At 45.2% G+C, this 24,136-nt stretch overlaps 1 protein-coding gene across 10 annotated transcripts in view; it reads left to right on the top strand.

The window, feature by feature from the left end:
- HIPK2 (homeodomain interacting protein kinase 2) overlaps positions 1-24,136 on the top strand; it is a 183,405-nt gene that overhangs the window by 129,555 nt on the left and 29,714 nt on the right. For 5 of the 10 annotated variants that reach the window (XR_004321301.1, XM_032483479.1, XM_032483472.1 and 2 more), the window contains exons 7-12: positions 3,593-3,755; positions 6,952-7,159; positions 8,090-8,211; positions 15,977-16,119; positions 18,886-19,065; positions 21,779-22,060. Coding sequence is in view for 9 of the 10 variants with exons in the window: in XM_032483479.1 (XP_032339370.1) it covers positions 3,593-3,755; positions 6,952-7,159; positions 8,090-8,211; positions 15,977-16,119; positions 18,886-19,065; positions 21,779-22,060 (1,098 nt within the window). In the remaining variant the exon portion in view is untranslated. The remainder of the gene's footprint in view (positions 1-3,592; positions 3,756-6,951; positions 7,160-8,089; positions 8,212-15,976; positions 16,120-18,885; positions 19,066-21,778; positions 22,061-24,136) is intronic. The other 5 variants (XM_032483477.1, XM_032483481.1, XM_032483476.1 and 2 more) reach the window with 3 other exon arrangements.

Here is a 24,136-nt window from a genome sequence, read left to right as displayed (position 1 = left end):
TGATGCTGGCAATGGAGCAATCATAACCCAGAATGATGGCTGTGGGACGCTTAGCTAACAAAGAAAGGAAGTGAAGATGGGAGGGTCCAGAGAGATGGAGTGGTCTGATCAGCTCCAAGAATGGTTTTATTATAGTAATAGTCAAATAAGCCACAAGGGAGGGAAATGTGACCAGGGGTCAGGATGCTTGAATTTGTGGTTGGGGGTAGTTGGACAGCCCAAGGAGTAGGTGGCTGAAAATTGACATCAGGTCCCTGGAGGTGAGAAGGGACCAAGAAACCAGGATGTCTGACGGGTAATCAGTGTGACGGCTGCAGTGCCCAGGTGGGCAGGGAGTGGGTTGGAGAGGAGCACTGAGCTAGTGGCCCAGGCCTCGGTGAGGGAGAGAGAGAGGAAAGAAGTGAGGCTGTCGGCCGGGAGATTAGGAGGGAGTGTTCATCGGCCCAGGCCGCCGTGAAAGTGCTGCTGAGTGACTGAGTGTCTTAAACAACAGAGATTAATTTTCTAAAATTCTAGAAGCCTGAGATCTGGCTGTTTGGCAGAGCAGGTGTCTTCTGTGGCCTCTCTCTGACTTACACACGGCTGTCTTCTCCTGTGTCTTCGCGTGGTCTTCCTTCTCGTCTGTGTCCTCATCCCCCCTCCTTCTCAGGAACCGGGTTAAGGCCCACCCTAGTGACTTCATTTTACCTCTTTAAAGCTCCCATTTCTAAATTCAGTCACATTCTTAAGTCCTGAGGGGTTAGAACTCTAACATATGAACTTGGGGGGCACAGTTCAGCCCATAACAGAGGGTCATGAAAGATAATTGCTTCAGCCTCTCAACCCTGAGGCACTTGGGATATGAAAGAATAAACGGTCACATCGCTGGGTGTCTGCAGGGAGAAGCGGTGTGCTCAGGACAGCAGCAGGTTTCAGATAGAGGTCAGGAGGGGAAGGGAATACACAAGAAGAGGCTGGGGGTCCGAGACACCTGCAGATCACCGGTGGCCCTGCGATGATCAGAATCAGGTTGGACCCAGTCTCAAGGCTGGATTTGACCTTAACATATGAGAAATGAGGGCATGGCGCCCACCACGGATGGGGCTTCCTCTATTTTAGGTCTGTTCCCTATTAGCTGTCGTTGAGCAAGTCAAATCATATTGCAACAAGCAAACATTGCCTCTTTACTTAGAAGAGGCATGTTGAAACAGCCGAACTCCAGTACAGAGAAGGAACTTGGACCCATCCCTTGCAAACTCTCGTTAGAGGATTTGTCCTGTTTCTGGGTGTGGTAGAGGTAAGTCAAGGCGCATCAGTCTGTACCACAGAAGAAAGGCAGACATGGTGACTTACTGGATGGGGCTCCCATAAGATCAGACTTTGTATATTCAAGAGTGCAGTGGGATGACTGAGAAGCGGCTCTAGAGGGGAGATGGGGGGTGCCGCCTAGAGGGCTCTCGTTTGCTGTCTGCACTACGTCAGTGAGACAGTCACCTGCATGAAGTCGGGGCCTCGGCTGAATGACCTCAGGGTGCTGTCTGTCTCTGCATCCGGCCAGGAAGCAGTGATAGGGTGCTCCACTGTGCGTGGTGAAGACCGAGCACAGAAACTGTGAGCATCAGCTTCCAGTTCACAGCTTGGTGTGGGACCCCAGAGAAGCACTGACAATTCAGAACTCAGAAAACGGGCCCCTGAAGGGAAGAGGGGTCTTTGAGCACACCCAGGCTTAGCCAAGAGTGGGCCTAATCCCCAAGGGATCCTAGAACTGGCAGACCGTGGAGAACTCTGGGGTAGGAAGAAACCTCGAGGCCCAGCCCCCGCTGTAGATCCCACCCTTGGGGCTGGGCCAGAGCTGCCCCAACATCTACGTTAACAGGTAGAAGAGACTGCACTTACTTCTCCACGCCAGGATGCTCGTACATGAATTCCTTAGAAGCCGTTCTCAAAATCAACGCAACATGAAGGTGCTTTCCTTTAACTGAAACTAGAAACTCAGACCATTTCAGTTAGAAAATTCTGAGTCTAAAAGCTTTGTGTTGAACTGTCAGAAAACCACTGATGCATTAAATACAGTCCGAAAAGAACACAAAATCCATTGCTTTATTCCTTCAGCCTCCTGGTGAAGGCACTTAGCAGTGGGCTTGGGCCTCAGTGGATGCTCAAAACATGTCGGCATTACCAGCATCAGTGACAGTATTTTAGCCATTGGTTACCATAGAACACGTTTCCCTCTGCCTCCAGGGTCACCAGTCAGTAAATGCTTATTCAGTGTGCGGTGTGTGGCCAGTATAAGTAGACTGAGTAAGATTAACTCAGAAAAAATGTCTAAGTCAGTTCAAAACATGTTTCATGGAGAGGATGCTTGGGGACAGCCCACGAGCACCTGCTTGCCCCAAATACAGCTGACCTATAAGATACAGAAATAGTATACAATTGTAATCTTAAAATAGTAGAATTTTGTATTCGATTATTACATTATGTGTAATTAAAATAAGTATTTTAAATTGAAATGTAATTGGGGTCTTATTATCTTCAATATTAGCATTTGAGGAAAAATAAGTTTAATTAGAAGACACAGAAGTGAATGAGGAACAAGGTATAAATCCTGAAGAACACCATAGGGTGGATTTTCAAGAACTTGGTCAAGCCCATGGACCACTTTCCTTTTCCTTCATGCTGGTGTCAGCAACATTCTTATACTTTACTTTCATAATTAGGGTTTTGTTTTGATTCATAAGAGCAAAAGAGGAAGAAAAAGAGGGAGATAATTTTTATTTCGTGTAACTGAGCAAGGATTAGAAAAGAGAAAGGAAAGATGAAGGAGGTTAAAGGGAATGTACACGCATACGTGAAGACAGCTGACAGGTAGCTGTCCACCTTGGCAAATTACCCAGCCTCTCTCTGCTTCATCCTTACTCGTAACATAGGGGCAACAATCGTCTGTCTTCCTCTCGTGGTTATTGTAGGACTGAGTGAAAGAGTGCTTGCAAACAACTACCACGCAATCAATAAAGTTAGCCACTATTATGAATTATTAACAGTATTGTTTGTTAATATTATTGTCTTCATTCCATGCACAATCCAGTGAGGTTGCAGTAGGTCAGGATGATGGCTTGACTAGTTCTCTGGCTGACCCCTAGATGGCGCTGGTGCTCCAGGGGAGCGGGAAGGGCGAGCGCCAGGGGTTGTCTTTGGGGAAGGGAGGCAGGTCATAAACTGCTGTTTAATGTTCCCAATCAGAAAACTTATACGTTTGTTTATGGGCCAAGAAACCACTTTGAAAGCTGAGAATGAGCACTGAAGTTGGAGGCAGATCAGCAACACGAGGAAATGCAGTGAGAGCCAAGAGGTCTGTTGTGCTATGGAGAAACTTTACCCACGCAGGATGGGGAGAAGAGGTAGTAAGACAGTGAGGGGGACCCATCTAAATGCCTGCCCACTCTCACAAATGCACACCTTGCATGAGAAATCCAGGAAATTGAGACCTAAAGTTAAGTCTCCCGGTTGTCTTGTTTGCTAGATTAACTGTTCTCACCTTTTCTCTCTCCATTTTCATGTTACCCTCTTCTCTTCCCTGATGCCTCCTCTCTGTCTCTGCCTTTTGCATGAACAGCGTCAAGTCATGTTTCCAGAACATGGAGATTTGCAAGCGCCGGGTGAACATGTATGACACGGTGAACCAGAGCAAGACCCCCTTCATCACACACGTGGCCCCCAGCACATCCACCAACCTGACCATGACCTTCAACAACCAGCTGAACACTGTCCACAACCAGGTGAGTGGGCAGCAGAGGGCAAGGCAGGTGGGGCTGATGGTGTGAGCATCAGGAATTGTATTTTCCCACCAGAGCTAGTCAGGAGACAAAATTCCTCCAGTATCATATACAACAGAGAAAAACCCCTCTGCTGTCATAATCAACTCTGTAGAAAGTGTTCGCCTCCGAAGTCACTTCCTTTTAGAGGCCCAGGCCCTCGCTGTATTGACTCCTGGCCCCGTTGAAAGGTCCCAGAAATGACTCACTAAGGGAGGTCTTTCTGAGGTGGCACCTCTCACTGCTGTCCTCTGTCCCAATGTGGGACTAGGCTACAGGAGATGCTGTGGTCCTTTTACGTCCAACATCTGCCTGGTAAAGAATCCTAGAACTGGTAGGGATGCTGGCGGTCCTCCAGCTCAGGCCCCTGCTGGCCTCACCACCGCTGGGTCCACATGATCTCCTTTCAAGACAGATAAAACCTCCTTTTCCAAGTCTTAAGGACATTCAGTTCATCCGTCTTGTCACCAGAATCTCAGAAGTTAGAACTAAAAGGGACCAGGAAACTGAGGTTTTCTTGCCACAGTTTTCCAACCTTTGAAAGAAAATTAGCAGAATCCAGCCCCTGACACACTCCTTTAAATACGGACACTGCACCCGGGGAGTATTTACTGAGGGGATAATCTCCAAGTCCTCGCTCAGGCTGCCTCTGTACCCAAGAGACTCGGACTTCTACTCCGACCTTCCAGTCTTACCAGTTCCCCTAAGGAAATGTCCCTAGGTTTTTTCAGTTTTAATAGCAATCTGTAATGACAGGTGTGTGTGTGTGTGTGTGTGTGTGTGTGTGTGTGTGTGTGTGTGTGTGTACATACCAGACACCTCCTAGGAGAGGAACATATATGTTCTAATCCTAAAATGTGACTACTCTGCCTAGCCAGCTCCTCTTTTTCAACAGGCCCCCGACTCCCACTGAAGAGTCATTGACCCCGTTTTTCTAGACCATTCCTGCAGCACATTGGGTTGCTAAGTCCCAGCTCACCTTCCCAGCCTGTCCTCTCCCTCTGCTGAAGCTCTAGGAAAGGCCGTCTGGAATCTGCTGCCCCCTGGGGGCCATCATTGTCCTTACAGCTCTCCTTAGCTGGAAGAGCTAACGTGCCTCCAGTCCAAAAAAAGAAGCATTCCCACCCAGTGCTAGCTCAGTCCTCAGGCGAAGGCAGCCACAGCATGTGAACTCTTTGACAGTGTGTTTCTGTGGTTTTGTTCTTCATCCCCAGCACCCAGTCACAGTGAGTGGACCACCTGGCGGGTGCCGTGAGCACAGAGTAGAAGATACATGGAGGTGGGAAGGCTGGCCTAACTGGAGGAAGGAGGGCCGGACCAAGATGCATATATAGTGCTCCTTAGGCAGTAACTGGAGATTTCTGAGCGGGGGCGGGGGGGGATGTGTGTGACATGCACAAAGTAGTGTTTTGGAAAGAATGTTCTAGCCTCTGTGCCCAGGAAGAACTGGATGAGAAGTGAAGGCCAGAACATCACTAATCAGGGCCTTACAGGTCCCAGGCACCAGGAGAGAAGGCCTTGGCTAAGGAAGTAGCAGTTGAAAAGAGGGTTCCAAGCACATGTGGAAGGAAGGAAGGAGCAGCAAGACCAGTGACTGACCAGGAGGGGGAGTAGTTGAGTACCAGCGTGGGAACCTGGAGGATTTGATGCCAGTGCCCAAAAGAGGGAAGCCCAGGGCAGTGAGATGTGAGGAGGGTCTGAACTTTGGCGTGGAGAGTCCAGGCAGGTAGTGGGAAGTTTGTTTGTGGGGAAGCCTCCAGGAGGGGTGAGGCCGTGGAGAGAACAAAGAGGAAATAAAGTCACGCCATCGGCAACAGGAAAGACACTGGCCCACACATGTCACACGTGCATTCCCGGTCACACCCCCTGGAGTCCGACTGTGTGGTGCTGCAGAAACAGACACTTGTTTTTACAATATAGACCTTAAAATCCAAACATGTGCACCACATAAATTAGTCATTACTTCCAAACAAATTCTTTTGCTTTGCGCTGAAATTCAGCATAAAAGTTTTTTTAAAAAATCTAAAATGTGACTTTATCCGTTTTATCAAATCTGACACACATGCATACCCTCCTTGAAGTTCTAATTTTGTACGTGTCCCAGATACCCTGTGGCTCTTCTCCTCCTTGCTTTTTTAGTCCTAGGAACCTCTAGTGGCAAAACCTCGTGTAAACAATGTTGAATCTGAAGCCATGGTAACCTCCACCTATCTTGCTAAAGGATCAGTGTGAAGAAGAGTAAGATGGGGTGAAGCTGGAGAATTCCCAATTTAGAATTTCTTTTCCTTCCATGGTCTTGCTTCACCCGGAAGTTCAATCTCAAATGATGTCTTTTTCTAAAAGAGAAAGGAGAGAGGACATAATTTCAATATTCATCTAACTCATCTCCATTTAAATTCTCTTGACCCACTAGCATCTTTTCTCCCTGGCTTCCAGACTTAGTAGCTGAGCACCAACATGAGAATGCACTGGACTCCAACAAGTAACCCCAGTCTCAGCGTGTCCCTCCCCATCTGTTTTTCTATAGCATGTTTCTTTGCAGCCATCTAAGGGCATCTGTAAACAGTCCTGCCCTTAGACCTGAGCCAGAGGGCCCCCTTCCCAAGCCTGACTGAGGTACACGTGCTTCCATGCCAAGTTCGGGCATCTGGGACCCTGGTTTCATCTCCCCCAGTATGGACTGTACCACCGAGTCCAAATACATGTACCCAAAGGCCCTCAAGTTGTGGGACGAAGCTGGGGCAGGGAAGGAAGGAAGGCAGGGGCTCAGCTCCTTGTTCTAGTGCAGAAGCCAAGGAATCCAAGAATCCTAAACTCAAACCTGGCCTTCCTTATCCAAGTGGAAGGGCAAAATACACATCATTTCTAGGCCAGTTTTTAACTTTGCATTATTTAGACATGATACCTGGGCATCCATTGGCTTTTGTCCGGGCCCCACAAATGTCAGGAACGGGCCTGGATGTAAGCGTCTCATGTGCCTGCTCTCCCCTGAGACTCATCAACTGTATTTCCACTCCCCTCCGTTTTTTGCATTTTTGCTCTTGGTCTTTGTTTGTTTGTTTGTTCTTCTTTGAGTTCATTTATTTGATTTAGATTCATGTCTCCCAACATGCCACCTCCCTCATTTTTTATTTTTGTTTAATCCCCATCATTCCTTTAGGCTCCCACCTCCACCAGTGCCACTATTTCCTTAGCCAATCCCGAAGTCTCCATACTAAACTACCAATCTGCACTCTACCAGCCCTCAGCGGCGTCCATGGCCGCAGTGGCCCAGCGGAGCATGCCCCTGCAGACGGGAACAGCCCAGATTTGCGCCCGGCCTGACCCCTTCCAGCAAGCGCTCATCGTCTGTCCACCTGGCTTCCAAGGTAAGGGTGAGCAGACGCGGCCTCTCACCGGCTTCAGATGGGACAGCCTCTGGGGCACCAGCCCCCACACTTTTCTCTCCTGACGGCTCCCCTGGGATAAAGCCCTCTCCATTTCTTTCCGTGAGAGCACCAGCATCACTGAACTTGAGGGCCCCATCCTGCGGAAGCCAGCCTAGGAAAGATGGGATTTAGGCTTCAGCACCGAGTCAGTTCCTTGTCATTCTCACCACCTGCCTGCGGTTCTGTCCTGGGCCTGCTGTTTGTAAATCAGCCATTGTCTGTGCGCCCATTGTGATGCTGATGCCAGAGCTTCATTTCCTCATGGGAAGCACCCTCTGTGTGGATTATCTATAGAAACTTGCCAGTCTCTGCCAGCCAGTGACGCCCCAGCTCTCATGGAGAATACGAATCTGTCTGAAAAGTCCCTCCCAGCCGCCCTCTCCCCGCCCAGTGATTCTTTGGCCCTGCACCCCGGCACTCCTGAAAACTCTAAGCTAGACTTGGTTACAGTTTACACAGAAAGCTCACAAACTTGTTTCAGAACACCCCGTGGTGGAAGTCTGTGTGGTGGTTCGGTCTGAATCAGTGCAATTCCAGCCGCTTCGCTCGCTCTCCCTGAGACCCCTGGCTTTGCCGTTTACAAATCCATCTTCACAGCAGAAGTGGCAGTGTTCCTGCTGAAACTGGGCAGCATAACTGTTCCACTTTTGGCTTTACAGAGTCCTTAATTTGACCTTCTAGTCTTTGAAAACATTCAAGGTGGTTTTTTGTGTTTTTTTTAAATTTTAAGTTAGAAACTAAGAGGGAGGCTTCCAAAGGCCCAGACACTGGTGGGTGTGGTGGGAAGGGAAGCTGGGAGCGGGCACGGCTGGCGGGGAGGGTTGATTCCAGTCTCTCAGCCCTCTCTCCCTTGCCCGCTGTCTGGACTAGGGTTGCAGGCCTCGCCCTCTAAGCATGCTGGCTATTCTGTGCGAATGGAAAATGCAGTCCCCATCGTCACTCAAGCCCCAGGAGCTCAGCCTCTTCAGATCCAACCAGGTCTGCTGGCCCAGGTAATTCTTTCTTTATTGTTACTAGTATCACTGTTATCCACATTAATGTTGTTCACAAACAAGATATCTCTCTGCTAATTCCCTCCCTGGCAATGAGTTAGATGCTTCAAGTCATTAGGACATGTCAGTAATACTCTGAATGATCCCCAGGTGAATTACCTCCCTAAGTATCTAGTTTACAATTCCAAAAAGAAATTTAGACGCAGGGAGAGTCTGGGGAAATTATCACCATTGTATCTTTGTAATGCAAATTAATATGGGAGACCTAGGTTTTAATCCTAACTCTGCTAGTAACTCTGTGACCTAAGGCAAATCAGTTAGCATTTTTGCCTGAAATTTCTCTCTTGTGAAATAGAAATTATTTTTTTTTTAAGCCGAAAAGAGCCTTGGAGATTATCTCTTTGTTTTATAGCTGAAAACCAGGATCACAGAAACTTTGGGCTGGAACCTTCCTCCTCTGTCCCCATAGGTACCCTGGTGGATTCTTGGAATGAGATCACAGAGGTGAAAGTGGCTGAGAATTTGTAAAGTGTTGTGGGAATTTTAGGTCACATAGTCATGTAATGATAATAGGCATCAATCCTTAAGGTCACTGGCACCTTAATAACAAACACACGAACATGCCGGGCACTTTAGGGTTGTTATTGATTTAATCCCCACAACATAGTGAGGTATTTGTCTCCTTTTGACAAATAGGGAAAATGAGACACAATCATTGGCTCAAAGTCACCCAGCAATTAGGTGACAGAACCAGAACACAAACCCAAGAAGTCTGACACCTGCCCCTGTGTTTTAACCACCGTGTTATACTGTTTCTTTATAATCAGGTCTTCTGTTGGGCGTCAAGGACAGCTTGACCTAATGTTGTTAGTTCAGAAGCACCTTTGTTTTTAAGTAAAGTTTGTTCCCAAAGGCTTTTCTCTAAGTGTTCCCAAAGACACTGTATTGATGGTGTCTTTTGTTGAACAGAAGTTTAGGGTTTTCATTTTAATGTAGTCGAATTGCATATATCTGTTTGGGACACTCTCTATTCTATTTAATTGGCTTCACTAATATCCTTTTGTCTTAAGTAGTATCATTTTAATGTATATTTTGGTATCTGGAAAAGCCTTGCTCCTATATTGTCCTTAAAATTTCCCAGTCTGTTCTTGTCCCTTCACTCTTCCACATGAATTTTAACATCACTCTTAATAAGAATTTTGCTTCCAAAACAAGCCAAAAACCCCCCAAAACCTTGGTTTGTATTTATTGGACTTGCATTGGATTTACATTAACTTTGGGAAAATTGACGTCTTTATAATGTTAAGTCATTTCATCCCTGAAAATGATTTAACTGTATATAAAGTTCCTTTTATTCCTTTCACTAAAGTTTTCCTTTGTTAGAATCATTCCTAAATATTTTACAGTTTTGTTATTAATAATTTTATTAACTATATTTTCTAATTATTTGTCTTCAGTTTATAGAAACATAACCAATTTTGCTCTGTTGAGTTTGTAATCTAGAAATCCTTCCAAACTCAGATGAGTTCTGTTTCTGTGAATTCCCTTGGATTTTCTATGTGGACTGTCTTTTTTATTTACAAATGATGCAGTTTTGTTTCTTCCTTTCCAATCTTTGTAACTTTTATCTACTATTCTTATATCATTGTGCTGACAGCACCTCCAAAACAGTGTCTAATAACAGTGTTGATATTGGGCATCCTTAACTTGAACCTAACTTTAAAGGAAATTCTTCTAGCTGCTTGCCGTTAGGTATTTTATGTACTATAAATAGTTGATAGAGATAGTTTATCAAATTTGCTGATTTTTAAATTAATATTAAATTGTATCAAATATTCTTTCTGCATCTGTTGAAATATTCATGTGTTTTTGTTCCTTAGTCTGTTAATACATCAAGTTACTTAATAGATTTTGAAATGTTAAACTGTCCTTGTGTTTCCAAGGCAAACTTTGATTATGTTGTGCTTGATGTGTTTGTATGCTTTTCAGTTCTCGATTGTTTGTGAATACCATAGTTAGTATTTTTGCATACATTCATAAGTGAGAAATGGCATGAATTTCTCTTTCTTATAGAATCTTTATCTGCTTTGTGCATCAAGATCATCCTAGTCTCATAAGATATGCTGGATATTGTTCTCTTCTTCTGTTTTCTGGAACAGCTTGTTTGAGACTGATATTAATGATTCTTCATCTCTTTGTTCTTACATCCAAATTGAGACTGTAAGTGATGACTCACGCCAGGTCCTGGTGGTACCCAAAGTTCTGTATTGCTGACAGTTTGCAAACAGAGAGCCTCCTGGATGGAGAGCAGGCCTTCTACTCCTCACTCTCTTGCTGGTCCTCATAGCTCCCTTTTGTCTGCACCGTTGGATAGTGGGGAGTTCAGAAAAGGCCCTAGTAGATCAAGAGAACTGCAGCTCAGCGCAGGGTCAAAGCAGCTTGTTCATGCTTTATCTGACTGGCAGAAATCCAGGCCAGTCTCCCAGTGCTTCTCCTTCGCGAGCCAAACCTCTAGAATCCACATGTACTTTAAAGGGTACTTAAACAGCCTTTTTTGCGGCTGCACACTTAACCCTCGTTAAGTTAGGAACCATCTCTGAAAGAAATCATAATTAGCATCTCTTCCTAGCTAAAACTGACATTCTTCAGTTTGGAAACCAACAGGCTCAGCATTTCTGAATTTGTTTCAGTCCTTTCATCATAGCAGGGAAGGGCTTCACCTATCGTGTACTTGAAAAGGAGTTCCTGGACTGCTGTAAATCTCCAAGTGGATTTAACTTGAAGCTCTAAGTGGGAAAGTGAGCAAAATATTCACGTGTACCGGATTTCAATTGCTCCAGTGTTTATAACAGGGAACTGCTTGAAGCAATGTGAATGTTCATCAGTAGGGGATTTGTTAAATAAATTGATACGTGCATAAAACGGGGCACCATGTAGCCATTAAAAAGACATGGTAGGCCAAAAATGCCTTGACATGCAGAGATCCCTAAGAGATATTAAATTTAAATTAAAAAAAAAAAACCTGTCCTGTCCTGTCTGGTATCACTGTATCTTTTAGTTTGTCAGATGCTTTGATTTTTCTGTTTGTCACTTAGTCCACGCCAATATGTTAGTCTCTTAAGGTGGAGTTCTCACCTAGATATTTTGTTAACCATCCCTTCAAAGGATAAAAATAAGCTAACTTATAAAACTAGCATGGCAGCTATTTAAAAAAAAAAAAAGGCAGTAACTAAACATTGAAACTGATGCCTTCATTTTTCTTGGGGTAAATTTCTAGGTACCAGGCAGAGGCACTCCAAATATTATTACTTTAAATGTATCCCAAAAGTCAGCATATTTCTTTTGATCCAAATAGTTAAACCTTATCAAGGAGTTCATTCATGCAAATTTAGAGATGGAGTCTTTTGAATCCATCCCTCATGTTAGCTTTGTTTGCTCTGCACCTTTCCTCCCCACCTCCCAGCAGCGTCATGTCCCTCAAAGGGAAACAGTCTCTCTAGGGCACCCTGAAGATGAGTCCGTGGAAGAAGAGGGGGTAATGACACCTTCTCATTCAGGGACACGAGGGTGATCTGACGGATTGCCTTACCAGTAACACTTTTTTGGTACTGCCCAAAAGGAGCTGTCGCCTCTGTCTAGAGCCCCAGCCCAGAGCTAGCATCTTGACCACCGTCAGACAGGAAGTACATTTCTTTATTGATACACTATTGAATTTATCTCACTTTCCAAATGGCAGGATCCAAAACCTCCTTTGACCATTCAGAGCCCCCTAGAATATGGAGATTTCTGTTTGCCAGATCCTTATAGACTCTGCCCTGCCATAAAGAAGTTTTTGGCGTTTTTCTAGTCAATCAACTCATATCACCTGAACCCCCTTTAATGTTTACTTCAGAATAAACCAGTGGCTTGAACTCTTTAAACTGTCCGAAATATAAAACTTCAATGCTTCTCAAAAACTTCTCTGGTAATTTTCAGCAACCAGTCTTTCCAGCCATTCTGTCTTGCTGTCCTCTTCAGTCCTGATTCTGTTAATGAGTAAGGAAGACTTTTTCATACCATGTTTATGCAGTTACCACCAACACCTGATCCTGAATAGGGCCATTATTTTTGTACCTCGTCTCCGTAAAGAGAAGTATACTGGCAGAGAGCATGGGCCCTGGAATTCCATTGCCTGTGTTCAGATGCCAGCCCCACCACTTACTGGCTGTATGACCTTGGGGAAGTTATTTTTTAATTTAAATTTGATTCTTCAAAGTAGTACATGCGTTTAATTTTTACAGTTAAATGCCACCACAAATTTCTAAGAAAACAGTAGTCTCCTGCTCTGTCCCACTCCCAATTTCTACTCCCCCAAAACAGTAGTTTTTACCTGTTTCATTTTGTTATTTAACTTCATGTTTCTAAAGAACATGCTTAAACTGCTTGTTGCTGACCATGTTAGGTATCAGTTGACTTCCTGCTGTGAAGGATGAAGGCTTAGCCCTCTAATGCCTCCATCCCCAAAGCACACAAGCACACTCACGTACTCACTCTGTTCCTCTCTCTTCCTTACTCTTCCTTTCTCCCTTCCCTCCCTTGATTCAACCACTTTGTACTGTTTACATAATTATTATCATCAATATTGTATCATAGGATTCCCAGCTGAGCCTCATAATATACTATGATTCTATTTCCTTTCCTGCACAACTTGTTTTTCTTGAAATTAATGGTTGTCTAATTTTTCCATTGGGTTAGTTTCCTCTGTATCTCTTATGATGCAGCCCCAAACTCTTCCAGAGCTCTAAAAGGTATGTGTGTTTGATGTGTTGATGTGTTTGAGCATCTTGCAAAGTTCAGGGGCTGTTATTTTTCTTTCTTTCTGAAAGCTTTTTAGACTCTCCTTGTCCACGGTGGTCTGAGAGTTCACGACTACCTGCTTTCTTGTCTTTTAGAATGCATTGTCCTGGACATCCAATTTGCCCTTTTTATCTGAAATTTTTTCTTTTGTTTTTTTCCTTTGTGAATTTCTTCCACCTCCATTTTCTGTGCTCCTTCTCTGTGGAATTCTTATTAATTGGGTGCTGGTACTTCTGAATTGATCTACTGATTTTCATATCTTCCCCCTCCCCCATCCTCTCTCTATTTATTCTTTGCTACATTCTAAGATTTTCTCAACTTTATGTAATTGTTAATTTCTGTTGTCATAGTTCTCGTTTCCAAGAGTTCTTTCTTGTTCGCTGAATATAGACATACAGTCTTACATATGACCTTGTTTCATGGATATAGATATATATTTTAACTCTCTGACATTAATTACAAATTTTTGGAAAATTTTCTTCTGATTCCTACACTGTTGTTGTTTCCTCTGAGTTTCATTTGTTTTAGTCTCTTTCGTGTTAGATGCTTCCTTTAAAATCTGGCGATCCTTGGCTGTTCATTCATATTTAGACTGAAGCACTGAAAAACTAATTGGAAAGCTTCAGAGTGGGGGACAGGATTGTTGAATGTGGGCTTCTCTGTAGGCTGATAAGGAGTGAGCTCAGCATTTTCACAGGCAAATCCCCTCTCCTCAAACGTGTCTGTAGCTTTTTCTCTTGGAATAGTTGGTTTCTCTAGAGAGAATCCTCCAGGCTCCTGCTCTGAGATGGAGGGGCAGAGGTGGGGAGAGTATAATCCTGCATACCAGGAATCTGGGAACAAGGGGGTGAAGGACTCTCACTGTTTAACATGCAGACTTGACCTCAGATTCCTTCATTCTGCTAACTCAGTAATTGCCCTTCTGTTTTCCAGCTTCTAAAATTGGGTTAACTGTTGTTGTCACTCCCTGTTCTCTCTTTTTGTCCTAATGGATCTGTATATTTTTTCATTCCTTCACTGTCATTTTAGCTGGGCTTAAAGAGAGCAAGCAGTAAATGTATATGTTTAATTTACCATATTTCTGAAGTCATTTAACTTCTCTGTGTTTCAGTTTGTTCCTTTGAGAAATGGGAGGGGGAAATAGTCTCTGCTTCACAGGATTGATGTTAAGATGAAGTCAGAAAGTCTGTTTGTGGTCTTAGCTCTATGCTTGGCACACAATATGCATCCAGAAATATTAGCTCTAATCTTATAAATTATAAAGTAGTAATAATCTATAGAAGTATCTGATGAAGTGTTGTCTCAAATGAGTTAAACATATAAATCAATGATAGAGGTCCAAACATACCCTCTGACCCCGCCTGTCTGAGGTAAAATGTTAATATCTGTTTTAGGGAAATAGGAGAAAAACAATGTCTTTAGCGTCATGTCAAGATTTATTGTTTTTAAATGACTTTAGTCAAAACACATGCTTTTCATGAGATCTGAAATAAGTTCCAGACAAAATCAGTAAAAATCTTACTGCCAATGAAATTGTTATTCATTTAAACTTTTGGGCTCATAACTGTTTTAATCGATTATTTTTCTGCTTACTGTTGAATTCAGCAAACCTTAAATACAGTTAAGTAGAGTTAATTGCCTTGGTAGAACTGCCTCTTTCATTTTACCAACGAACATTTAGTAAGCACTTACTGTATAACCTGTGGTCCCTGAGCTTTCTGCCTATATCAAGAAAGATCAATAAGCAAACAGGCAGTATCCAAAAAGTATGAGATCTCACTGGGCCTCATCTGCAACATGGGAAGGATGGACCATGTGCGCCGTCCACTCAGATCTACATGTGGCTCGCTCATGTTTATACATATCGTTGTTTATTAAGCCTTGACTCAAATTCGTTACCCATTTCCAGAAGTGCTTGTTTGTACATATGATTCAAAACACGTATATTAAACACGTGCACAGTTGGTGGAGCACCATGTTACATAAATTACCCAGTGTTAATCATATCCAGCCTGATGGAAAGAGAGCAGTAACTAAGATCCCAAACCTTTAAATCCTTGACCTGCCCAAGAGGTATCTTGTCTTAGTGGGGTCCCTTTAAGTGTCCAACTTTGGACAACTGTGTTCAGTGTGAATCATTTAATAATCAAAGGCAAGCAGAGTGGTGACTGAAGGCACAGAGCTGAGAACGCAACACGTGCCTGCAGGCGTGCATACCTGTAAGTCTGTGTGTCTACTCAAGGAGGAATCTGGAAAGATTTTTCTAGACTTCTTAGAAAAAGCTTAGTATTTATGAAGAATCCAGCTGTGACTTCCTAAGTGTCTGGTTTTTGCTTTGAGGGGTCGAGGTAATTCTCAACTAAGCTTAAGTTCCCAGCTAAGAATTTGACTTCACACTCGCTTCCCCTCAGATACAGGCAAGTATCAGATATTTGGTAGTCTCAGAATTATGTTTATTTAGATTCAGAAGATAACACAGGTTGGACCTCTAGATTCTAACTGATAAGCAAAAGGTAAAAAATTGAATGAGGGATGCTAGACAGGAAAGTTCTTGAGGGCAAGGAGTTGCCCTTGTACAGCCCAATTCAACTGCCTCAATCTCTTGCACAAAATTGTGTGACAGAATAAGTCAGTAAATGAACTTTTGGAAACTTTGAGCATTATTCATTAGAGCGTATTTATAAATAAATCATGCTTCAGTGTGAATGAATCCCTTCCATACAGTTCTCTGCCCACGTACGTATTACCTTCTGTTTACTTCACATGTCAGTTTTATCTCCCCTGGTTTTTGAGGTCAAAGGGCAGGTCTCCGCTTTCTCACCTAGCACAGGATCTAGCACAACCCTGGGCACAGAATGAGTGCTTGACTCGTGCAGGTTGATTAGATGATGAACAGACATGATGAGAGCAAATGTCCTCTGTTCTACAGCAGGCCTGGCCAAGTGGGACCCAGCAGATCCTGCTCCCCCCGGCGTGGCAGCAGCTGACTGGAGTGGCCACCCACACGTCGGTGCAGCACGCGACTGTGATTCCCGAGACCATGGCAGGCACCCAGCAGCTGGCTGACTGGAGGTAAGTGAGGCAACTGGCGTGTCTGGGATGGGAGATGTGTCCACTGCCGACCCAGAGAGCTGCCCCGCTGGCCGGTACCTGAGTCCCCAGCTTTGCAGGGGGCTTTTTCAATTACAAAGAGTATTATGTGGACTAAGACTACAGTGTCATCAGAGGTGATTTTTAAATAAATGCACTAGGACATAAGAAAATCAGCTTTATTACTCTATGGTCAGTTGTCATTTTCCACCAAAAATTCAGTCACATTATTTGATCAGTTAATTCACCAGACTTGGCTCGGGATGATTTTTGGTTATTTCTCAGAATTAAATTCCACTCCCAGAAAGTCAGCAGTGAAAGGATGCAGAAGAGCGTCCCTGAGGTCCCTAAGCAATTCTAGAAAGTGTTCTCAAGGTGTTTGGAGACACAGGCACACTGGAGTCATGTCCGACCTCCCAGGGGAAGGCCTGACAGAAAGGGGTTTACTTGGAATAGTAAACTCTGGGATGTTTGTTGAGTGTGTCTCTTCAGTTGACAGTCAGTTCTCGGAGAGCAAAGGCTACCTTTCACAGACCTCAGAGGCATCCGGTTGACAGCCACCAGCACACCACCCCTGCTCCACATCTGTTTCCAGAACCCCCACCCCGTCCCACTCACCAGCTTCCTCACCAGCACGCTGCTCTGTTGTTTTTATGGCCACTTTCCCCTTTTCCTTGTAGCTCCCACCCACCCCATCCGAATACCACCACAGTGCCCCGTTTCACCAGTGCAAGAGCCAAATGGCAGCCCCCCAAGTTGTCCCCAACTTCCCACGCCTCTCGGGGCTGTTTCTCTTTCAGCCCAAACACTGGGGCAGGTCACAGCCCTCACCTCTCACAGTATCTAGACCAACCACGGAGCCTCCCTACGGCCCCTTTTTTGACCCAAAAGGCTGTTAGGAATGAAGAGCTCTCCAAAAAAGGTAGAGGGGGAGAGAAAGGCCCCCAGTCAAGTCTCAACTGCAGCGTCCTCTGCTCTGCCATTTCATTTTCTGACCAGTAAAAAGAAAAGAGGAACACAGGCTGCTTCCCACAGCCCCACTCACTTCCCACTGGCCACACCCTCCTCCCCCACCCACCCCCACCCATTGGAGGCACCTTCACACCAGGTGAAGCTGGGTTCCGTCCTTGCCTGACCTGGGGCAACATACCTGACCTGTATGAACCTCGGTTCTTCTTCAGTACAGTGGGGATGACAGTGGCCATTCATAGATTGCTGGGAGGGTTAAACTAAGAGGAAAGACAAAGCAGCTGGACCGTATTTAACGTGTACCATTCTTGCACCTGGTACCTGACAGGCAGTAAATAAATCTGTTCCCTTCCCTTCCCCCAGTTCGCACTGGTCGTGCTCAGCAAGATCACCTTCCGTCTCCTGCTCATTAGGAACAGCAACCAAGTGGAAAGCTGTTTGACCAGCTGGGGTTTTTTTCTCACCGCTTTTCCTCCTAAAAGACCACAGATATGCTGTACTTCTTTCTCTCAGCATTTATAGCTCATTTAATTCCAGCAGTACTCACTCATTCATGCCTCTTTTCTTCTTCCTCATCTCTCCTCATCTCTTCCCTGGTAACCACAAAAGATGCCTAAAGCCAGCACACTTTTTTTCCAGTCTCTCCTCCATTTCATGTGTAGCCCAAAGGATATCCATAGTCATGGCTAATATGCAAAAGAGAAGTACCAGTGCTAGACCTGTATCAAAAGAAAAAGAATGCCATGTCTGTAGAAGAAATAGCAACAAAGAAGCCATAACATCAGTTTCTAAAGTCCATGTAAATATCCAAAAGACTATCAAAATCCCTACAAAAGTCTCCCCCTCCTTTTTTTTACTCTATTCATCCTTTTCTCTAAGCTGTAAAGATAAATTTCATAACATTTAAAAAATTCAGACAAATTCTCCTATAGCTTTTCATTTTATTCTGTAGCGAATGAGCTTTCATGGGCAATTCTCTTAATTAATCCCCACTCGTAGTATTTCTGTGGGAAAACAAGCCTTTGAGTGCCATCTAACCCAGATCCCATAGAACCCATTTTCAGGGTAATGGTTGCCAGTATTTCTATCAACGTGCATCTGACTTAATTAATTTTAATTTAATACCCAACTCTATACATGTCTAGTCAACCTTCAGTTCATCTGATTGTTCATTCAGGAAGCATGTAATTCACTGATCAGCTGCTACATGCCTGAGCATTCTGCTGGCCTGCGAGAGAATTCTAAAAAATGTTAACACTTCCTAACGCTAGAAACATATGACTCTCAGTCTTCAAAGTTTGTTTTTCACATAAACTACAATATCCTTACTTATAAAATGGTATTATTAAGATATCCTGCCTACCTCACAGAGTGGAAGAGCCCACTGAAGGCACTTCGTAAATTCTAAAATAAAATGCACAGCACAATCACCTGTTCAGGGACTTTAAAAGCTGGAGGGAGTATTTATTTCCTCTTCCCCAGAACATAAGCTGAGCCTGCCTTCTTGGTATTCTCCCACCTGAAATGCCCTCTTTCTCACTCCCCAACAAATCATGTCCCTGCCACTCCTTCAGAACAGCGCTTAAGCATCACTGCATCTGGGAAACTCACCTGAGGAAGCCACCTGCGGAGGCTTCTCTCTTCAACAACTCCCCGGGTAGTGAGACAACCACCTTTTGGGTTTAATTTGGCTTTTAATTGGGGAGGGAACTTTATCTTATAAAGAAGCTCTGTTTCTATAAAACCAATAAAGAGGCCGTTTTCCCATGTCCCTTTCAGGAACACGCATGCTCACGGCAGCCATTACAATCCCATCATGCAGCAGCCGGCGCTATTGACTGGTCATGTGACCCTTCCAGCAGCTCAGCCCTTAAATGTGGGCGTGGCCCACGTGATGCGGCAGCAACCAACCAGCACCACCTCCTCCCGGAAGAGTAAGCAGCACCAGTCCTCTGCCAGGTAGGTGGTCAAGGTGGCTTCAGAGGTGAGAAATCTCAGGGGATGGGAAGTTGAAGAAACCTCCTAGCATTAGGGAGCATCAGGTTGCAGACAGCACCAGGCTTTGAAGGAGGCACCCATTCTGAGGTCTGTGTGAGTGGATGCCCGCTCTGCCAGCACCGCCAGCGCCCTAAGGGTGGGGGCTTGGGATCACAGTGCTCAGTGCCTGGGCCTTGAGCCGTTCTGTCCCCTTACGCTTCTCTAGACTTAAACACTCAGACTGACCTCTGAAGTTGCTTTTTCAAAATCATAACTTTAAAAAAAAACAAAAACCAGTAGAGAAATGTGCTGTCTTTGAAATCTAAGTTCAGGAATTTAGCTGCTTGATATAAGCAATACTTTTGGTTAATCCCAGACCCTAACCAGCAGAACAATAATCCTTTCCCATTTTCTTTAAATACAGTTTCATCTCCATGAATTCTTGAAAATTAAGATTGACAAAAGGCCATGTGCTGTATGATTCCATTTATATGGTATTCTGGAAAAGGCAAAACTGTAGGGACAGATCAGATCAGGAGCTGCCAGGGCTTAGGGTGGAGAGGAGGAGATCAGCAAGGAAAGAGCATAAGGGAATTTTTCAAGGTGATGAACAAGTTCTCGATCTGGGGGTTACATGACTGTATGTTTGTTGAAATTCATCAAACATTTCAAAAGGGTGACTTAACACTGTGTATAAATTATACCTTAATAAACCTGACTTCAAAAAAAGAGATTTCCAAACAAACAAAATCCAGATCGAGATTGTGTGGCTACAGAATTGTTCCTACATCTCTCTCCAGTGGCACTGGGTTGGAGGAACCTAATTGCTTATTTGGAATAGATTCATCAAGAGAAGTCTAGTATTTCATATAGTGTAGTGAATTTTGGTTTTCTCCTTCCTCAGATAACAAGATGCCAGAAACTAGGCCTGCCTTTTTCATTCTTTTTCATTTGAAAACTGGTCCAAGAGCTGGCTTCCCTAAGTTGTCATCCTTCTTAAACAAGAATCTTATTTGGGTGTTTCTGACAACTTAGGGAAATTCATGTCAATCAGTGGTGTCCTTCCAGAGTTTGTCTGGAGGCCCTACGACAGCGCACCCATGTCATTGTTACACTGAGTGACAATAGAGGCCACTGTCATGTGCTGTCATGCTCAGCCTGGTGGGTGGTCACACAGAACCCTGGTCTGGCCCAGGGGGCTGAGCTTAGCCTCCTTGTGGCTCATCTTGGCCAAGTAGGGACAGGAAGAACCCTTAGCCTCCAACCTATTGGCAGGTTCCTCTTTGTTGCCTCCTCACCACCCAGCTGGCTTTAGTAGAAGGCTTACTGCCAGTGCATTTCAAATGAGTATGACTATAGTGAAAGTTGTGTGTTTGCCTATTTTTAAGACCAATGCCTTAGGCAAAACAGTTGGAAAAACCAGAAGGCTCTCCCCTGTCAGGTAGTGCCTTCAGGCATACTTTTCTTCAACAGTGCCAAGTGGAGGTATTTTAACTGCTGCAGTAATGAAAACGTAATCTCAAAATTTTGACAATTAAACATAGTTCTATGGTAAGTTCAATGGAAGAACCTTATCAGTAAAACTTCTTATTCCAAACCCCCAAAAAGGAACAAGCAACATATTTGATACCAACTAAATAGAAAGTTAAATAAATCCACCTTTACAGAATTATTTTCATCTGACTGCCATCCTTTTAGCTAGAAGGTGCTAGAAACTCTAAGGACATATCATAGTCTTAAGTTTCACTACAGGCTGGCTTTAGTCTCACTGTGTAGATATGACTAAGGTGAGCAAGGGTTGATGGGGAGGGGAAAAGGTAAGGTGTTTTTTTCCTCTAAAGTTATCCAAAACTACACTGGCTAATTTGATGTGAATTTCCAGTCAATCAAAATCAAGATTGAATTATCCCTTTTTAAGCACCTCTTTTCCTCTTGTATTTTTTCCTGATTTTCTCTTTTCTGTTGAAACAGACTGGTAAGCTTCCTGTGAGGCTCATATGTCAAAATCCAGGGGAAAAAAATTTTTTTAAATTGTACCCACATGGGTACTTTTATGGGCATGTCCCTTTCCCAGAGGAAGAAGGAGAGAAAGCTAAACTTTAAGATCACCAACGTTAAAACGTTTAGATCTAAGAGCTCTTAAGCAGTGAGTGTTTTAGTTTAATAAATGGTAAACCAGCCATTAGCAAGGACACTTAAGCTTTATGTGCAAATACCTCTTCTTCCACTTCCCTCCAAAACAAGACCTAAGTGTATTTGGGAGGATGACAAGATTGAATTCAGGAAGTTGGGCCTTGACCCTGAAGACAGGGGACTGCACTGGAGCAGACACCCCTGAAGTCCCAGGCGTTCTATCTGCCCCCGCAAGAGCAGCCCATCCTCAGGCTCAGCCCTCTGCCCTCTCCTTGGAGCCCAGGCTAGTCCTCAGTCCTGCTGGGGGCAGGCCCAGGGAGCCAGACCAGAGCCCAGAGAAGGTCAGGCCGCTGCCCTCCCGCCCCATCTGCGTAGAGATAACAGAAGGAAAGAGCTCCCTGGGCGGCCACTTTTGCAGTCACACATCAAGTCTGAGTGCCCTGGCCCCCCTCTTTTTTGTGTGGAGACATGGCAAAGCTGGTGTTTCTAGACAGTTGGGCTCCTTGGAAGGAGCTGCTGGGCCCAGTCTTCTCTGTGAGTGCACATGGCTTTGTCGTTCCAGAAACGTCTCCACCTGCGAGGTGTCCTCCTCTCAGGCCGTCAGCTCCCCTCAGCGGTCCAAGCGCGTCAAGGAGAACACGCCTCCGCGCTGCGCCCTGGTGCACAGCAGCCCGGCCTGCAGCTCCTCCGTCACGTGCGGCTGGGGCGACGGGGCCTCCAGCACCACCAGGGAGCGGCAGCGGCAGACCATCGTCATTCCCGACACCCCCAGCCCCACGGTCAGCGTCATCACCATCAGCAGCGACACGGACGAGGAGGAGGAGCAGAAGCACGCCCCCACCAGGTGAGGCTGTGCCACCTTCGGACTCCAGGAAGGAGCAGAGTAGGGGTGCGCTGTGTGTTTCCGGCTCACACAGAGACCGGTATCTGTGGATCTGGACCACTTTCCATCATCAAGCGCGATCACCCCTCTCTCCTGGCCCCTGAGTTCTGGCTTTGCCGTGTCCTGGAGTCCTAAAGTGATTTCAAGGGAATGCCAAACAGATATTCCATAATCGTTGAAAGCCACAGTGATTTTGAGTCACTTTGGTCTTAACAAATAGTTACAGGCCCTTGGAAGACTTGAGGCCATAAAAATCAGGCACGCGGTGCCAGTGTATTTCTACCCCCATATGCTTAAAAATCTCTGCCTCGGGCTATTGAATTTATTCCCAGTTGGTCAAGATATTTTTTTTAACATTGCCTTGGCTCTCTCAGAATTTGAAGTAATTATCCAATTAATCAGAAATTTCCCTGTGTCTGATTAACACAATCTTTCTAACTGCCAGTTGGCTCTTCACCCAGAGAGCATTACATTTATTCCAAAGTGGTAAGAACTTGTTTTACTCTCTGTGTGCTTCCTAGGGAAGGGGGAAGAAGTGTTTATTATACGTGTGAGGCTGTTAACCCTGGCACCAGAGCAGGTGCGCTGTGGCCTGGGCTGTCTGATGGTCCCCTGGAACTTGCCCCTCCAGATCAGTCGGTCCCCTAGTCTTTGGCATCCCCTGGCCTCAGGACCCTGTAGACCCAAAGTCTCACCACCCCAACCTGCTGGCTCTTCTCTGGGACTGAGGACCCGGAAAGGGAGGCCTGCCACCCCCAAGCCCTGCACTGCCAGTCAGCGCACATCCCATGACCGGATCCAAAGCTTAACATTAACAATTAGGCCTGAATTATTAATTCCTGATTGGATACAGTGTCAGTAATTATAATCACATATCCTTTTGATTAGATAATAAATTCCTGCACTTGAAATCATTGCAAGATGTGCAGATAGACTGATTAACATTCTCACTACAGCTACTTCTGCATGGGGTACCCCCTTCCCACCGTTACAGTGAACTCAGTGTTTTGGTTGTTTTTTTGTGTGTGATAGGGCTAGTTTATTTCTTATTCCAGTATTCTCTCTAATGGCTCAGCCCAGTCTTGAGTGTGTCTCAGAGAAGAATGTAATGGAGCACTTCTGGTCCTGGCCTTGGGCCGGGTGCCAGAGGAGCCACCGGGCTCAGGAGATCGGGTCCTGAACTGGCCTCAGTTTCCTTTTGGATCACACCTCCCAGTGGAGTCACTACCCTGTCCCTTCCAGTGCCTCATGCCTCCCCGTCCCTTCACAAAGAGAAAGGCTCCTCCCAGCCCACCCCCTGGCCTGGAGCATCTGGTCCACACATTTGTAGCATCAGGACATAAGGACATACAACCTCCCACAGCCGTTTGCCACAACTGGAAGAAAGCAAAAGTGATTTTACAATCTGATGGTTGACTAGACAGGACTGTCATTTTTGACATTTGAATCGACACAGAATCTCAACATAAGTGCTCAGGAGAGAACTGAAGAGAGCAGGTCTGAGGAGAAGCAGGGAGAGAGCCATCTCCCCAGCAGCTGAGCCGCCACCAGGGCTGAGAGCACAGGGCCAGTGCGCAGGCTGCTTCCCCGGCGGCCCCAGGGCCCAGGAAGAGCAGAACTCAAGTACTTGGCAGCATGTGAGGACCTTGGCATAAGTGAGCTAAGACTTAGGGGAGGGCAGGGCAGGAGCCTGTGTGAGCAACAGCCTCAAGTAGTGACAGTGGGCTCCCGAGGACCAGAGCTTCATAAGATGGAAAACGCAGGGCCTGCCTGCCCGCCTGCCCACGACGATGAAGCTTCCCAGAGACGGTCTGCTGCCTGGGGAAAGCTGCAAATTGAGGCCAGAGCGTAACCGAGGAGGCTGTCAGTTGTCAACGGTTCCAATGGGAATCTCACAGGAAGTGATAATAGCGTTTTCTGGAGAAGTCAAATGACTGGGGCCTGAAAAAAATGTTTTAGGACCTAAGAAGCCAGGAAAGTGTATCTGAGTCTGAGTAGGATAAAGCAGAAACCAGTTTTATTTATTTATTTATAGAG

This window comes from Camelus ferus, chromosome 7 (genome assembly GCF_009834535.1).
Source record: "Camelus ferus isolate YT-003-E chromosome 7, BCGSAC_Cfer_1.0, whole genome shotgun sequence".
NCBI classification, from domain to species: domain Eukaryota; kingdom Metazoa; phylum Chordata; class Mammalia; order Artiodactyla; family Camelidae; genus Camelus; species Camelus ferus.
This window is presented reverse-complemented; position numbering and strand designations above follow the sequence as displayed.